General features: G+C 35.6%; 1 protein-coding gene across 10 annotated transcripts in view; it reads left to right on the top strand.

Moving 5' to 3' along the window:
• The window catches only part of PPP2R2A (protein phosphatase 2 regulatory subunit Balpha), an 85,388-nt gene that overhangs the window by 52,984 nt on the left and 13,700 nt on the right, over nt 1–18,704 (top strand). For 7 of the 10 annotated variants that reach the window (XM_036888810.2, XM_036888815.2, XM_057508368.1 and 4 more), the window contains 2 exons: nt 500–597; nt 17,355–17,520. In XM_036888810.2, coding sequence (XP_036744705.1) covers nt 500–597; nt 17,355–17,520 — 264 coding nt within the window. Of the gene's footprint in view, nt 1–499; nt 598–1,512; nt 1,584–17,354; nt 17,521–18,704 lie in introns of all 10 variants that reach the window. The other 3 variants (XM_057486300.1, XM_057486279.1, XM_057508401.1) reach the window with 2 other exon arrangements.

Genomic DNA, 18,704 nt, shown 5'->3' with positions numbered 1-18,704 from the left:
GTTTGTTTGAGAGACCATAATTTGACTTAGGACTGATAAAGTTCTATCTGAAATTGTTTTTACATGTAAAGTCCCCCTCCCCCCACCCCCGATTTTAGTTATATCTGCCTTAATTTTATAGGCCATCTTTGGGCTTGCATAAAGAGGCTTATTAAAAGTATGTACGAAAGGAAACTAACAAAGTAATTGTTAATGTTTAGTGATGAACTAGGATGTTGAACAAATTATTATTTCTTGATAATTTGGTGAAATATTAATAAACCACTAGTAATTATTATTTGTTGTGTTCTTATTGGTTAAAATAGTGTCAGTTTGGCTTATTCTTGAGAGAATTTTTTTTGGTAAGCTAAAATATCCATGAAAAAACTTGAAATTTGCTTTATTTATGATGGTAGATTGATACATAGATTTGGAATGTATTAGGAAAAACATACTGAATCATAGTGAGTTGGAAAAGAAAAACTAAAGTCTTCGGTTTGTTTTTGTTTCAATTATACAGCAGACATAATTTCTACAGTAGAATTTAATCATTCTGGAGAATTGCTAGCAACAGGAGATAAAGGTGGTAGAGTCGTCATCTTTCAACAGGAGCAGGAGGTAAGTGTTTAAAGTATTACTATCAAAGTTTCAGTTAGCTCTTGGGACCGGAGCTTTGTTGCACTGGAGAATCTGATCAGAGGCGGTTGGCATTTTCATTTTAATAAGTGTCTTCTTATCAAGCAGACTATTCTGTGTATAGGTAGCTTTGGTTCCGTTAGCTCTCTGTGTGTGTGTGTGTGTGTGTGTGCTGATTTTAAAACACTTTAATTGTAAAAAGATTTCATTAGAAAAGGGGTGGGAAGTGGTGGAATGATTCAAGATTTTAACTGTTTTTGGAGCCTGGACCCTCATTTTTTTCTCTTAAAACTCCATAAAGCAAAATTGCTTTGACTTCTTCTCAATGCTTAGTTTGTTTTGTATAACTGGGGTGGGAGGCTAGTTTCAAGAAAAAAAAGCTGCTCAATTATTTTGACGTAACTTCATACTAATCCTGGTACTGTGATTTAAATACAAAAGTTTTAAATGACAGTTGCATGTATATGCATGTAATTAATTTACACGCTCAGTACCCTTTTAAAGTGGAGTTGATTTCCAAATTGTTCCCTTTTCTGTTTGAAGAAAAGAATTTCTTCTATCTGTGATGAAGTGGGCTTTGCTTTGCTTTGGGTACAACTTAGGCACACTTAAAAAACTGATAAACAAGATTTCTCACTAAAATTTTGTGGTAAACAAAATTTGTCACACTAGATTTTCCCTTATTCTCTCCCTCCATTTGTAGATAAAATCATTTGTTTTGAAACATCCTGCCCATCTATAGTATATCCAAAAAGAGTTAAAAGTAATGTGAATAAATTGCAGGGTTTTACAAGTAGATGTCTAAATCATAACACAGAGTTAGGTTTTAAAGTATTGTGAAGTGCCTTAAATAAGCAAAGAATCTAGTAATAATACTACTACTTTGCACTTCTATAGCGCCTTTGACCTGAGGATCTCAAAGTGCTTTACAAACACTAATGAATTAATCCTCACAACACCCCAGTGAGGTAGGTAATTTAATTTTAAAAGAAATGATTAATAGTGTCTGATTAGAAGATGCACAAACACTAAATATGTGTCTCCTTTTATTTACTATTTTTGTGGTTGGAAGAAAATACATGAAAGTAAGAATCAAGCTATTTTTGACAAAGAATATTTTTGTGGGGGAGGGTGTAAAATAAGTTTTCTGTTACTGTTTTCAAGCACTAAAAATACAGATCTTCACAGTTTCCCTTTATTTACAAATGAGAAGGTCAAGATGTGAAGAGGTCCCTTGACTCCTTTAGTGGTAGCACTAACAGCTATAGCCCCAAACTTCTGACAGGTTTGCCCTTTCAGTGTTCTTGATGTCTATCATGTGTGATATTCAAAATGTGAATGTTAATTTTGTTATCCAGAATTTAGAGCTGGCTTTTCCATAAGCATTATCTGCTCTTGAATGTGTATTTTTACTGAAAGTGGCTTTCTACACTTTGCTTTTGTTTTAAAGAAGGGTGTTCGGAGAAAATCATTTAATGATTAATTTTGTTTACTAAACAATTCCATCTTAGCTAATACATGAGCCTATTACATAGAGCTTCTGAGAGAATCCACCTTTTTAATGAGGGCTTTATGTTGTTTTGAAATATCTAAGTGTAAGATAAATTTTAGCTGAAATAAGCAGGCGAAGAGAGGCAACAAAGGGCCAGGTAGTTTATTTGAATGCCACTCCCGGGTGATGTTCCGCGGTCTGGGTACTACAGGTCTGGGTACTACAGGCCCGGGAAGTCACACCTGGTCAGGGAGGTGGGGGCTTATAAGGGATTAGAAGGGGGAGGAGTGGGCAAGCTAGCCTAGGGGGCATGGAGAAGTATGATTGGCTAAAAGTGACATAATAGAAAACTAGAAACTTTTTTTCCTTCCAAGAGGGAGGAGGCTGACATCCAGGTCTTAGTTGGCACATCAGGAGGGAATTCAGGAAGAGCTGTCCCCTTTCCACATAAGGCATGGACCTTGGGGTCTGGTCTGTTCTCCCCCTATGGCATCTCTCTGTTCTGTTTGCATGTCCTTGTTTTTCCTTCCTCCAGCCTAACAGTAAGTTTTGATTAAAAGCTAATTTAGAAGTACTTTGCATGAGAGTGAGGGCATTTTCACCTTCTGTAGGTGATGGTTTGTTATTTAAGTCAAAACCAAATGTGAGAAAAAATGACTCCAGTTTAATGGAAGGAGATCTTGGCCTTGACAGGGGTTTGATAAATGTAGCCAGAGCTGTAGTTTAGTATTTTCCTAAAGGCTGTCAGTAATATAATTGGAATTAAAGGCCTAACATGGAGTTACTGAAACTGTTCAAACATTTTACTTGTATCAGAAAATAAAGCCACAGAATTTAAAGAGTAATCATTTACTGTCTTTTCAGAAATTCTATTGAAGATTCTAAAGACCTAATACTTAAAATACATACCCTTATAGAAGTAATTAGCAAATGGCTGACTTGAGATGGGCTACTGGTAGGGAAAAAGGGCTTCCTTTTCTTGTATCTTTCATTCTTTACTGCATTTAAGAATTCAAGACAGAGGTTCATTATCTAGAACCTTAGATTAGTGTGTCTTTTGAGAATTGCTTAGTGTAAATATCAATGTGTTTTTTAATTGATAGGTTAAATAACAGTGATGTTTTAATAATTGACTTTCCCCCTTCCTCAGAACTTGATCTTATTAGTATTATTTGGGTGCATTTTACCTAATTTGTTTTCCACATTTTAAGCCACATCTTATGCTGGAGCTTCTAACATAGTATTGTCTTCAGAACAGTTATTGTGTCCATCACTGATTATAAATATATGTGCCTGACACCTAGAGGCACCTTTATTTCGGTACCTAACATGTTTATATTAGATTTTATGAATTCACATCTATACATCTGTAAAACTGTTACAGCTTGAAAATTGAAAGAACTTAAAGGTGGTATTTTCCTAAGTTTTAGGTAAATCCTAGGAGAAATTTATATAACAAGGTTATATTACTTAGTTTGATAGCAGAGCTCTGGGATTAGAGCTTGAATCTCTGTAAATTTCAGTCCAGCTTCTTTAACAACCACTGAGATTACACATACATTCCAGAGTATGTATGTGTAATCTGATACCTGTCTGGTGAGCATTTCTTAGTCTCTGATAATGATGCTAGTTAGCTCTGTTTGCAGAACACAGTGGCATTTGCACTATTGTGACTTTATCCTCTCACCTATTGGCAGAGGTCATTGCTAAAACTTCGCTTGGTTGGAGACCAAAATATTTCCACTCACTCTTTGCATTGTCCTTAATTAAGAAAGAGTCGTACAGCAGCAGTTAACCATGTCACATCAAACTTTGACACCTTTAAACCACCTTTCTGTATCGCTTTTACCCTTAAGTCATGGCAGGGCCCCTCCTGTAATCCTATTGGTTACCTCTTAACTGCCTGTCTTTCTGTTCCCCAGTCAGAAACTGGGTAGTCTTCATTCAGTTTGAATATATTTCAGCTGGGTGATCTGTAACTTTTTTTGCTTTCACTTAATACTATTTTAATAGCTGATATGTTTGAATAGTTCTTGGTTTCACAGAATCTCTGTGATAGCAGGGCATGTAGGGAAATTGAGGCACAGGAATAAAGTGATTTTTGTGAGGCATCGTGCCTATCATGTGGTCAGTAAGGGTCCAAAAGTTTGCTGTCTAATCTAGTGTTCGTTATAGCGTGTTCTGAAATAGGTGACTGATCTTACTGACTTACTTTGACTGCTTATGTGTAATTGCTTTGACAACAAAGTAGGTGGTAGGATATGTTCTTGTTGATGATGAAAATATTAATACACTTTTTCTCGGGGGACTCCAAGCAGCTGTTAAAATTGATTGTGATCTTCTGTACAGTTTTTAGGGGATCTTTGTTTCCATGGGTGCTAAAATATGGGGTTCAGTTGTTGAAGTAGCTGGTTTTCCATTGACTTTGGATTACTTGGACTTTCTTGAGTTTTCTCTGAGGCTCTCTGATGTACACAATAAGCTTAAAGTGGGGTGTGAGATTTTAAGAGACAGTTAAGGAGAAGGGAGATTGTTTCTCTTTTCATTTCTTTCTAGATTGTTGAGCAGCCTTTGTTTTCTGTTTTCCAGGACTGCTGGTAACTTTCTAGTATTTCTTTCTCTTTTTGTTCTTATTGTGGTATTCCCCAAACTCTTTACAGGATTTAGAAGAAACCTTAGAAAGCCTGCTTATCACAAAAGATGGATAGTATTGTTAATATGATTTTATTGTCATTCTAAATTATTTGGAAAGACTAGAATAAGGCTCAAAATCAATAAGATGTGGTTTAATAAATCAGTGTCATTTATACAAGGGCTTGATAAAGTTTGATGTTTATTTAAGTGAAGGAACAGAACCTTCTGTCCCAGGTAATGTGGCAGCATTCACTTACCATGGTACTTACTGTGTGCCAATGAGAATAGCACACTGAGAATTGTCCGTGAGGAATGGTTGAAGGGATCCAGGCTTAGATAGCCAGGAGAAAAAGAGACTACAAAGGCCTCCCTCAGTACTTGGGGATTCATGTAGAAGATAAGATTACTTAATTTTGTATGTGGAAATAGATACACAAGAGCTAGATGCCCATTTGTCAGTAAAATTACAGAAAGAATACACAAGAAGTTCAAGAAAATACCACTATGGTTTCTTCCAAATCTTAAAGTATCTATAAAATGAGATTTCTTTTCTAAGCTACCAGGCCATAGCTTTTGTCATTTCCTTTCATTCTTTGATCTAAGGTTGTGCTTTCAGAGTAAAAATGTTAGAATCACCTGGGTCATGTATTTAAAATGCAGGTTCCTAGGTTGCACCTCAAAACCACTGAATCAAAATTTCTGGTGGTCTGAGATTCTGTCAGTTGCTTTTTTAAAGTCCTCTGGGGACTTCAACTGATGTAAAATTATAAAACTATCTTCATTCCAATACCAGGATAATGATAAAAATCCAAAGTACAGTTTCAGTTTTATATTATCTAAACATGCATTTAAACAGTTTTTCCAAGACAGATCATGCATATTAGAAAAATGCATTAGAATCATAAGCATACAGTTCTGTGAATTTTTATGAAACAAATACATTTGTGTAAGTATCCCCTACGTCAAGAAGTGAGTTATTACTGGCAGTCCAGAAGCCTTTCTGTCCTTTCTGTCACTACCACCCTCTTCCTCAAAGCTGTGAAATTTGTTCTGCCTGTTTTGAATTTTATATGTATATGGTACATTGATAGAAATCAAAAACTAAAATGTATTGGATTTTTGCAAGGGTTCTTAATCTTTTTTGTTTCCATGGATTCCTTCAACAGCCAGCAAATTCTGTGGGCTTCTCAGAATGTTTTAATTGTATAAAATACACAGGATTATGAAGGAAACTACTGAAATATCTTTTTCAGAGTATTAAAACAATGTTGAATAAAGTGATTTTTTGTGGGTAACAGAAAAAACTGTGGGATTTGAAAAAATTTCTGTAGTGACAAAGACACAAATACTGCCAATTCAGTGAATTGAAAGAAATGCTGAATTTCAGCTAGAGATCAGTGAAAATATGTAAATTTCCACCACATCCAAGTTCATAGAATCCCTGAGTTCTGTCTGGGGACCTTGGGAGTCACATAATCTGTGGGCCCCAAATTTCCATCCTCTAATAATGTAGTCTCCTTTTACCAATAAAAGAAACTGACCTCCCAGACAACGGGTTTACTTATTGAAAGTCAAGCAGCCAATAAAGAAGTGAACCCTTTAGAACCCACATAATCCTGATACCCTACCTATATAGCTTGTCCCTTTCTGATCTGAATGTAGTATAACAACAACCGTTTATGTGCCAGACCATCTACCAGGACCCCTCCATCTTATTTAATCTTAACCAGCTAAAGAACAAAGATGTATGGACACTTACTGTCTGTCATGACAGTACTACAAGTTTAAAATAAGATTTAGAGAAAAATCATTCCGAGATCACATAGCTAGTCAAGTGGGTAAAAGCTACTTCTTTATAAGTTGAGATGACTCTCCACAATGCTGGATATTGTTTAACAAATGAAAAGCATCTTATACTTCTCTTAAGTAATGAGCCTAAGTGATATAAATCACATGGGAGAATCAGTTTCATTGCTTTATACTAAAGAGGAAAATGCATGATTCTCAGCTTGTTCAGCCATCTCTTGTCCAGGTTTATATCCAAACAGCTATCCATATTTTTATAAGCTACCTCCTGGTCTTTTAAGTTTCCAGTTCATTAGTATATTTTCCAGAACTAGAATATCATTTAAAGTACCTTTGCTGGGGGGGAATAAAAGTACTTTTGCTGATTGCTGAACGCATCAGTATGAATCCTCCTTAACAGTGTTAGATAAAATAGGATTATTTTAAACATAATTTTTCCTAAAGCCAGAAATTAGATCTTTATTAAAGGATGCCTTTGACATACTGAAGTAAAAGTATTTTCTCACTTTACAAATTGCCACTCACTGTTCTGTTGCTCAGAAATTTGAATTAACCGTATTTCTTATATTGTCTCCCAAAATTTCTAACAACAAAAGACAGGTTCAAGTGTATAAAACTAGTAATAAGCCATGAATTCTTAGAATTTGTTTACTTTTTTCTGTGCCATCTTCTCCCCAACCTCACACATAAAACACTTTATTGTGTATTCCTTTTATGATGTATTTTTCCCTCAAGTAAATACTCATATGTTGTAGACAATTTAGGAAATGGGGACAGGAGCAAAGAAAATACCTATCACTCCATCAAACAAAACAAACACATTTGGTGTATATCAAAAGCCTATCTTTCTAAAATGAGGGTATATTTAAGGTTGTCTTGTTTTTTCCTCACATACTATATGTGAAGACCTTTTATGTCAATAAAGATTCTAAATCATACTTAATGCTTACATTGATATTCCATTACACAGATGTACTGAAGTTTATTTAATGTAGTGTCTGTTGTTAGATACCCAGATTGTTCCTTGTTTTCGGCCCCTTTTTTAAACTATCATAAATAACACTGTGTAAACATTCTTATAGTTGAATCTTAGAAGCGCCTATTATTTTTTGGGGGGGTATCGTTAATGTGCAATTACATGAGCAACATTATGGTTACTAGACTCCTCCCATTATCAAGTCCCCCCCACATATCCCATTACAGTCACTGTCCATCAGCATAGTAAGATGCTATGGAATCACTACTTCTTTTCTCTGTGTTGTACAGCCCTCCTCGTGCCCCCCCCCACCTACATTCATGTGCTAATCATAATGCCCCCTTTTCCCCCTTCTCCCTCCCTTCCCACCCATCCTCCCCAGTCCCTTTTCCTTTGGTAACTTAGTCCATTCTTGGGTTCTGAGTCTGCTGCTGTTTTGTTCCTTCAGTTTTTTCTTTGTTCTTACACTTCACAGATGAGTGAAAATATTTGGTACTTTTCTTTCTCTGCCTGGCTTATTTCACTGAGCATAATACCCTCTAGCTCCATCCATGTTGTTGCAAATGGTAGGATTTGTTTTCTTATGGCTGAATAATATTCCGTTGTGTATATGTACCACCTCTTCTTTATCCATTCATCTACTGTGGACATTTAGGTTGCTTCCATTTCTTGGCTATTGGAAGTAGTGCTGCAATAAACATAGGGGTGCATCTCTCTTTTTCAAACTGGGCTTCTGCATTCTTAGGGTAAATTCCTAGGAGTGGAATTCCTGTGTCAAATGGTATTTCTATTTTGGGTTTTTTGAGGAACCTCCATACTGCTTTCCACAATGGTTGAACTAATTTACATTCCCACCAGCAGTGTAGGAGGGTTCCCCTTTCTCCACAACCTCGCCAACATTTGTTGTTTGTCTTTTGGATGGTGACCATCCTAACTGAGAAGCACCTATTATTTTCTTAGGACCTTCCTAAGAAAGGTCTACTAAAGGTTTCTTAGGACTTTCCTAAGAAAGCTACTACTAAATGAGTAGTAGCTGGGGTCAAAGGGTATGAACATTTTTAAGTCTTACTTTGGCCAAATCCCTTCCAGAAAGCTTTACCAATTTATACTTAAAGCTTAAAATTTTGAAATTGCTCCCTTCCTCTTCAGTTGTGTTTTCTGTAAATATAGAAAAAACAAAGTGACAAATTGGTGGTTAAAAGATAGTATTTTACTGGGTTTCAGTTTTACTTTACTTCTTAGTATACCAATTAATGAAAACTGCTCTATACCCGGTTTTTCTCGTAGTCACTGTATTCATGAAATCGATTTGTAGAGGCTGTGTATTGTGCCAGGGTGTCAGTTCTTTCTCTCACGAGGCAGTATGTTTTTCAGTTTTGTAGATTGGCTGCCTGTAAGTTTTGCTTACTTTTTTCTTTGTCAGTTTCCTGTCTCCAGATTATTTAAACATTTACCATATATTTGTTCTCATTTTCAATTCATTATCTAATTGGAATTTATTACCCAAATTTACATGGTATGGAGATCTGCTCCTCCCCTACTCACATGTCCTTCGCCTACCTCCCAAATTGTCAGGCAGGTTATTATGATTCGATTTTTTGAAAATCTTTTCACACTGATTTTTTTTTCATCTTAATGTTTTATTTAACTTAGGGTTACCATGTCAACATGTAGTCAATGTAAATTTTTTGGTACCACACCTTGAAGTCCTGTATGCATTTTATTTTTATTTATTTATTTATTTATTTATTAAGGTATTATTGATATGCACTCTTATGAAGGTTTCACATGAAAAAACAATGTGGTTACTACCTTCACCCCTGTTATCGTGTCCCCCCATACCCCATTGCAGTCACTGCCCTTCAGATTCACAACGATTTTTAAAATGCATCTTTATCAGACAGAAATAGGATTGTTATCTAGTCTTTACTGTAGTTTACTTTTTCAGTGCCTTAAGGATATTGAACTACTAGCCTTTTCTGGTTTTCTTTTTTCATATTGTGTTAGAGTTGTGTAGACTTTTTTTTGTGTACACTAGGTCTTGGAATTTACTGAAATTGGGTTATTTCTCAAATATCTCTTTATGTGCTTTCAAAGTAAATACATGATCAGGATAGAGGTTGCAGGTTTCCTAATTCGAGAAACTGTAACCAGGCTCCTTGAATTCCAGCCCCTTGTGTATCAGGCTGCGTCATGTTGTCTCTAAGGGGCATGATGTGGATTGACTGGACTTGGGCCCTATCTAGAAGAGGAACTAATAATTGAACATTTCCAACTTTCTCATTTAATTCTCAAAACTGCCCTGTCACTCCAAAGGTAGAGAGGAAAAATTCTAGAACATGAGGAAATCGGGGTCCAGAGGATTATTGTTACGAACCTACAAGGTAAAAACAGACAAAATTAGTAAAAATAATTTCTTCTTTTTTTTTAATGTTACAGTACCAGGTAGAGTCCATCTGGTGAATTTTGTATCAGAGAGAAACCAACTCCTTAAGGGTCTAAGAGGAAATTCCTGTGTGACATAAACATGGGTAGAGAGCCTCCTTCTCTTAGTGATCTATACCTGGGAGAAAGCTTTGGTCTGAAGAAGGCAAACACTGTGTGTGTCTCTGTGGTTTGTTGTAGTTCATCAGCATGCAAAACCTAGAGTACGTAAGCATTCTTCCCCTGTGACTATCCCATGTTCCATAGCATGGTTTAGAACTAAAATATTCTGGGTAGTTATGTGTTCTAAATAATAGCACACTAACAAATTACAGATTTTATAACATTTTAAAGCATTTTATTAGTTGTAAATTAAAATTTCCTGTAAGTTTTATTTGAATATTAGAGGCAAAATATAATAATGCTTGACTTGATTTTTCTAGTTGTTTCCACCAGTTATCCTTTCTCTCTCTCCCACTGTCTAGTAGTTTTACGGATAGAAAATTATGACTGATAAGTCTTCTGAATTGTGTATTCCTCAGTATAGTACACAGTAGGCACTAAATGAGTATTAGCTTGTTATTGAATAACTTAGTAAGATCTGCAGAATCTTGAAGTATTCTGCTATCATCACTGACACATTTAAAAGATCTTTTTTCCTGCTTATATCATTGATTGTGTTGTATTTTACTGTATTCTAGAAAGTGCCCTGTGTTTCCTTGAATGCACTTTATCAGATATGGACTAATTTTGTTTTGTGTCATCTCTGTCACTGTTATGAATGGTCATTTCATAAGACTCTGATGCTCCTTAAACTACTTTAAAATATTAAAAAATGACTGCTGTAACAAAAGATTAAAGGAGCATTAATGAGCAATAACTAAGTTTTAGTAGTGTACTATTTGGAGGCTTAAAAAATAAACCCGTTTATTCTAATTATATGAATAATCAAGCCAAATTCATTTAATGTCTTCTAAATTTTATATTGCTCAAAGAGGAAAATTATTTCCTACATTTTCACACAGTTTTCATTTAAAGGAGGAGGAAATTGGCAAAGGCACAGTGCAGTTTATATTCAGCATTAACTTTTCTAGACTGTCAAGTGATGATATTCAGAAGTCATTTTAAACTTGTTAATAGTTTATCATGGAAATTATGAAAAGTGTGTATCTTTTCCACAGAAAGTAAGCTAAAAATGAAAATCATCCCATCATTAAAAATAAAGACTGATTTGTGTGTGTCTGTGTATTTTAGGTGTTTTTGTTTTGTTTTGCAAAATTAGAACCGTGTTGCACATATCACTCTGTATTAGTTCTCTCTCTGTTGATGTTTTCTCATGTTAATCTGTCTTAATCTGGGAAGTGAAGAGACTGTTGGAACCACTAAGTGGAAAGGAGTGCGTGTATAGTTTGGGAAGAACATATCCAGTCTGTTTTATAACTTAAGTGACAAAGTTTAATAAATATAGGTAGCTTGTGAGAGCTGCAGGAGGTAATAGTAGTAGGAAGCATTGAATTTAGGCTGAAAAACATTGATCAGCCATATGAATTTAATTGGCTGCATAGCATTTCATAATTTACTGGATTTGGTAGACATTTAGGTTGTTTATGCATTAATTTGTTCATACATCTTTGTGTACATTTTTTAAGGCTTTCAATAACTATTGACAACATATTCTCCAGAAAAGCTATACAGTTGATCTTTGAACAACATGGGAGTTAGAGGCACTGACCACCCCCATGCAGTCAAAAATCTGCATATAACTTATGACTCCCCCAAAATTTAACTACTAATAGCCTACTGTTGACTGGAAGCCTTACCTTACCAGTAACATAAACAGTCAACTAACATGTATTTCTTTGTATGTTACATGTATCATGTGCTGCATTCACAATAGAGAGAAAAAAATGTTTCTTTAAATTGTCACAAATTTCTAAAAATTTTTCCAGTATGTTTATTGAAAAATAACCAAATATAAGTGGATCTGCAGAGTTCACTAACCCTTGTTGTTTAGGGATCAGCTGTATAAATACTTCTTCCAGAAGTATATGAATTTGTCCATATTCTCATCTTTAGGACAGTGGTCATTATCATGTTTTTTTGTTCATCATTTTAAGGCAAAGCAGTCATTCCTTAAATTACTAATGCTAATATGTATGACCATTTTTTAATGTAAATTACCAACTTTTGACCTCTATTATCTTTGAAAGAAAGGTGTTACTTTTTTTCCTAGTGATTTTTAAGGACCTTTCATATAGCAAAGATTGTAATCTGCCGTCTTAAGATGCAGTTTTCTTTCCAGTATATTTCTTTGAACCTTTAAATATTTTCTTTCTTACATGTTCAGATGTCATCTGTTCTCTGCTCTTTGCTTTCATTTTTATACTAGAAGCTCTTTTTCAGAATTACAGAGCCATTCGTGGTTGTACTTGTTTTGCAGCTTATATTTTTAAACATCTAATTATTCCCTCTGAAATTCACTTGTGTGTAAGAAAATGAAGTTCCAGTTCTCTTTCCAAATCGCTGGTTGGTTAGTTCCAACATCATTGGATATTACTCTTGTTTTATGTTTTGTTTTGATTTGTTTGAACCTCAGGGGCTTACTTAAGTTCATGACGTCACCATTACAGGTAAGGGCAAGGACCTCTCCCTCAGCTAATACCTTTCATTCAGATACAGTGCTCCCAGCCACCTCTCCCTACATGGATAACCATTTGAAAGTGTTCTTGTAATACATATTTTGTTTTTGAATCCTGTCTTTTTATTTAATTGTGGCAAAATATCTCATATAATTAACCTCCCAACAATTTCCAAGTGGACAGTTCAACATTGCTAATCACATACACATTTCTGTACAACAGATCCCAGAACCCCCAAGTCCTGCGTGACTGAAACTATACCCACTGAACAACTTCCTACCTCCTCCCTCCCCCCACCCCCCAGTCCCTGGTAAGCCCCCATTCTGTTTTTCGTTTCTGTGAGGTTGATTACTTGAGAGATATTCCATATAAGTGGAATCATGCAGAATTTGCCCTTTGACCACTGGCTTATTTCACTTACCGTGATGTCATCAAGATGTATCCATGTTGTAGCATGTGATAGGAGTTCTTTCTTTTTAAGGCTCACTAATGTTGTTTTATGTTACACACACTACATTTTATTTATCTGTCAGTGGACGTTCAGGTTGCTTCTACCACTTGTCTATTATGAATAATACCTTTCAGAACTATACCTGGAAGTGGGATTGCTAAATCATAGTAGTTCTAGTTTTAATTTTTTTTTAAGGAACTCCGTACTCTTTTCAAAAAGTGGCTGCACCACTTATGTGCTGTTTTTTTTTTTTAATTTTATTGAAATACACAGAGAAGTTCACAGAACATTAGTAGATTATCACACAGCAAACATCTTGGTCAAGACAGAACTTCCCACTCACTGATTTCTCCCCTTAAAAGCCTCGCATAAGGTTGTTTTCTAATACTTGGTATAGCCTATAGTTCAGAACCTTTTATAAAGGGAATCATGGCCTCTATGCTCAATGTTATGTTTATATAGATAAAATTTGCTCACTTTCATTGGTATATATGTTCTGTATTACTACTGTACCACAATTTATCATTTATGTTGTAGATACATGCGTGTTGGTTATTTCAATCGGTGGCTGTTAAGCTGCCATGAACATTCTTGATCATGTTTTCTTGTGCATGTAGTCATGCATGATATTGTTATGTCATGGGTTAGACATTTAGTTTTAGTAGCCTGTACAGTAAAAAGTGATTTTGCCAATTTTATTCTCATGAATAATATGTGAAAGTTCTAGCTGTTCTATATTTTTGCCATTGCTTTGTATTTTCAGTCTTGTAAAATTTCAAACATTTTGGAGGTTATGACTGTATCGTATTGTTTTTAATTTGTCTTTCTTAACACTGAAATTGAGCCTCTTTTTATGTGTTCATTGACTATTTGGGTATCATCTGCTGCAAGTGACACTAGAGGGTCTTGTACATGTTTCCTACTGGGTTGTCCTGGTCATTTTTCTTATTTGTAGGCTTTTTTACATTGTTTGAACCCTTTGTCAGTTATAGTTATTGGAAGTAAGTTCCATTCTGTGACTTACTATTTTTTCCAATGGTGTATTTTGACAAATAGAGGTTATTAATGTTAGTACAGTCCAGTTTATCAGTATTTTCCTTAAGCTAACTGCCTTTTCTGTCCTGCTTAAGAAATGCTTTTCTACCTCAAGGTTCAGGAAGGATATGTATTACCATTATCTTCTATATCTGTGTTGTATACTACTGTAGTCACTATTTCTCTATAGCTATTTAAATTTTAATTAAAATTAAATAAAATTTAAATTTCACTTCTTTGGTCACACAGCAACATTTCCGGCACTCAGGAACCACATGTGGCTAGTGGTGGTCATACTGGACAGCGCAGATACAGAGTATATCCATCATTGCAGAAAGGTCTCGTGGACAGTGTTGTCCTCAAGCCTAATTGAACATCCACTTTTTATGTCTGATAATACTGGAATCAACTCCATGAGTGGTTTGAGATCAAGTGGTGTCAAGGTTCATTTGATTATATATGAATAGTCAGTTGGCCAAAAACCATTTAGTGAAAAGACCATCCTGGCTCAGCAATGCCACCTTTGTCTTAAATCAGGCCTGTGTTCTGGGACATCTATTCTAGTCCATTGGTATATTTGTCAGTCCTGGTGTGAGTACCACACTGTCTTCATACTTTGCTTTAAAACTTGGTCATGATACAGTATCCTCTTTATATGTTTATGGATTATGCTGTGTCTGTGTTGAAATGTGTAACTTTGTTTTTGTGACTTTGTTTTTAATGTATGTGAAGAATACTATATCACATTTCATTCTTGTCCTGCTTTTTTTCCTGAGAGCTGCTTTCAGTGTCCTTCTGTTTTGCTATTTGTGCATCCAGCCTGTTCTTTCCAGTTTCTGCACCATGCTCTTCCGTTTGCTGGGTTAAGTCTAGCTGCCCTTTATCATACCTCTTGCTCATTCTTTTTGCTGCTATTTTTGTTCAATTACAAAATCTTTGTTGAGTGTCTGTTAATATGCCAGGCCCTATTACAGGTATTCAGATAAAGTACTTCTAAATTTATTTTAGAAAATTTCACATAAATAATACTGTGTGGTTAAGAAATAGATTCTCTCCTAATGAGCATAGCAAGCTAAGAAAAACAGAAGTAGGTGTGAAAAGCTGTGCAAGAAAAACCCAAATACGAGGCATTCTGTAATGTATCACAATTCTCTATAAGAGTTTTTGAAACAAAAAAAGCCTTCTTTAACTTCATGCATTCTTTTTGAGTGGCACAGTGTTGAGGACATGGATTCTGTTCCCTTTCCTTTATCTTTGCTCAGTGTACTTAGTTACTGTGGAGAGCTGTGCTTTTGATGATTATGTAAACATCCCTCCCAAGTTTTCAGGAAGATGCCACTGTGGGCTCGTGGTCCAGCTCTCTGCAGTCCACTCTGTCAGTTACCCCCTTGCATCTGTTTAATGGCCTCTTCCATTTGTTACTGCTGCTGTCATCTCTGCTGTTATTCTTTGTTCTCGTTGATTTGTCTTTAAAAATTCTTTCACTGTAATTTTGATGGGGTTTCAGGAGAGAGTGCACTAAGACCTGAACCCAGCCTGGCATCTCTGTTTTTTAAAACATACCTTTTTTTCTTGTTACAGACACTTTTATGACTGTTTTTTGATTCAGTAGTAGATCATTTAGATCCATGTAGTTATTCTTGATTATTTAGGATGATCTTTTCTCTTGTAAAAAATATTTTCATTTTTCATGTTTGTGCTTTTCTTATATAAAGCATGGCTACCCATATAGAATGGTGTGTGCTTGCCCTTTACTCTTTATATTGTTTATCTTAGTTATATGAACCTTAATTTATACTTTGGATTAAAGGTTCACATACACAAGTTACTTGAAGGTAAAGATTCTGTTTATTAAGTCTCTCTACCTCTAGGACCTGATGCACGTAACAGTGTCGTTTGTTGCTGTTCATTGTAGTGTCCTTGGAGAGTAACATGACAACTCTTGGGACTGAGTGAGTAATCTTAGGTGGAAGAGTTGTGGAATTTCTTCTAAAGAGGTATTAGTGTGTACATGTTTAATGGTTGGGTTATCTCATTTGGTGTAAGAGTGTAAGAGTTTGGTAATAAAACAAGTGAGAATTTGATTTTTACCCCTTCCATGCCCCCAGTGTGGATATGTTCTGTTCTTAATATTGGCAAACCCACTCAATAATAATTGATACTGTTACCAGAGGGTCAGATTTACCTAACCACGATCAATCAGATACTTAGGCTACTGGAAAAAACCACCCAAAACGTAAGCTTTCAAGCTGATGAGTCAGTAAGGTTTTCTTTTTATATGGAGAATAGTAATAACTAATGGGCTATTCTTACTATCAAGTAATGCTAAACATTTCATTTGGTAATTCACTTTTACTGAAAATAACTATCAATAATATATTTACTTTGAACTGTTTTTCCAAAGGTTCTTCTGTAAACTAAACAACTAATGTTTTTGATGGAAAGATTTTTTATCATGTGATAATAAGAGATGAAATTCTGACCATGGTTATGGCTCTCAGCTTTGCTAAGGCAGTAGTGTTAACTGAAGAAGTTCACGGGTAGTCTCTTTAGCCAGTAGCATGAGCTGTATTCACTTCCACTGATACCAAAATGAAACAAACCATCGACGTGTGCTAGGCTCTTACTCTGAGGAGGCTAATTTAAGAAGGGGAAGCAGCTGTGAGGGGCCGTGGGGAGGTCTGCTGGGTAACGCTGAAATAAACGGGGTTCATGCGTAACAGAGCTTCCAGCTGTGGTTGGCGGGGGCTGGGGCTGGGGGTCTAGGTCAGATGGTGCCATTACATTTATGAAGGCTCATCTTAAAGAGTTTTTCATTAGTGAAATGACCAAAAGGCAGGCATGAGAAGGGGGAAGGATGAGGACAGTACATGCTAAATAACATCCCAAAGTGGGCAGAGAAAAAGTGTGTACCTTAGCCAGCTGTTTCTGACAAACTTTTCTTATTTAATCTTTTACTTCTTAGATGAGAACCCTTATTATGGATGCTCAGTATTACCAGTAGTCTGCTATCTTACTGTTTCATATATAATGGTAAATTAGTAATCAGAATGTTCCATATTTTAATGTAACTTTTCCTATTGAATCGGGCTTAACTATTAGGCTTTATTTAACTTTTCTTTTTAATTCATTGAAAGCATTTAAATATAAAACAGAATACAATTGTATATAAGATGTAAGTAATTTATTAACCAGAATTTGTGATGTATGTTGGAAAGATTACGTTTGATTATTTTGAAATATTTCTCAACAGTGGTCTAAATATTTTTGTTTCCATTTTAGAACAAAATCCAGTCTCATAGCAGAGGAGAATATAATGTTTACAGCACCTTTCAGAGCCATGAACCAGAGTTTGACTACTTGAAAAGTTTAGAAATAGAAGAAAAGATCAACAAAATTAGGTGGTTACCCCAGAAAAATGCTGCTCAGTTTTTATTGTCTACCAATGGTAAGTGTAGATCTTTTCTTTTCATCTGCCACTGTGTATACATATCCCGTAGGAGACTTTCCCCTTCTCAAAGAGCAATAGTTGTTAAGAGCTCTCCACAGACAGACATTTGGAAATATTTCTTTCCCATACAGAATGTCAACTTTCTTTTTTGTCTCCCCTGTTTTATTCTTTTTTAAAAGTTTTCGTATTCTTCAAAGAACATCCTCAGGTGTCAGTTTTCTTTTCATACACACACAGTTTCTAGTGGAAAGGAAGAAAGGGCTTTCTAGAACTGTTGGGTTTAGGCAGATCCTATTTCTGCCACTTCTTGGCTTTGTAGCCCTGGGCAGGTTACTAAAACTGAGTTGAATTTTTCTCATCTGCAAGAGGCAAAACTGGAAGTAGGACTATATAGTGTTACTGTGAGTGGTAAATGTGATAACTCCTAGTGTACATAGTGAATGTCAATAAATGTTAATTTCCTTTCTTCTTTTCAAGCAAGCCTAAACTCTCCAAAGAGTATTTGAAACTATACATACAAATTACTCCGTCAACTGGTGGTCTCTAATCCAGGAAACTCTAGGGGAGCACTCTTCTTACTTGATCCTCACCCCATAAGGACACAAAACAATTGACATACTGTGCCTCTTCCCAGCACAGACTCAGGGCTGGAAGGAGATTCTCCTTATACTGTTTTTTGGGCTCAGGAAAAGTTACTAAGTAGGATTAGAGTTGTGTAATGATTCTGCCAGAAGTTAAAGTTCTTATTGACAAGTTTTAAGAATTGGTTCATTTCTTTTTTGGTCATTCTAAAAATTTTTTTATGAGCTGTCGTGACTCAGTCTATTCTTAGGGGCTTGGGTTTGAAGAGAGTCATTAGAGTGATAGAGAGGCTTCTTCAGGCTTTGGGTGGCCATGGTCTGCAACGATTTAGAGAAAAACTTTTTTGAGACTGGCATAAGGCACTATTAATAAAAGCAATTTTAGCACCTAGACCTTACCATTCTTTACCATTTGCAGAGTGTAAACTAAAGTGACTTCTGGGGTGACACGATGGAAAATACTGAGTGCCCTTTAGGCCTCCTCATCCACTGTATTGAGTTCTTGAAAATGTATTGCACAAAGTGATACTGCTAGCTGACAACCACACGTGCTTGCTTCCTCTTAGATACCCATTTCTCTGATCATCAAAGCTCTCACCA

This window comes from Manis pentadactyla, chromosome 1 (genome assembly GCF_030020395.1).
Source record: "Manis pentadactyla isolate mManPen7 chromosome 1, mManPen7.hap1, whole genome shotgun sequence".
In the NCBI taxonomy this organism is placed as follows: domain Eukaryota; kingdom Metazoa; phylum Chordata; class Mammalia; order Pholidota; family Manidae; genus Manis; species Manis pentadactyla.
This window is presented reverse-complemented; position numbering and strand designations above follow the sequence as displayed.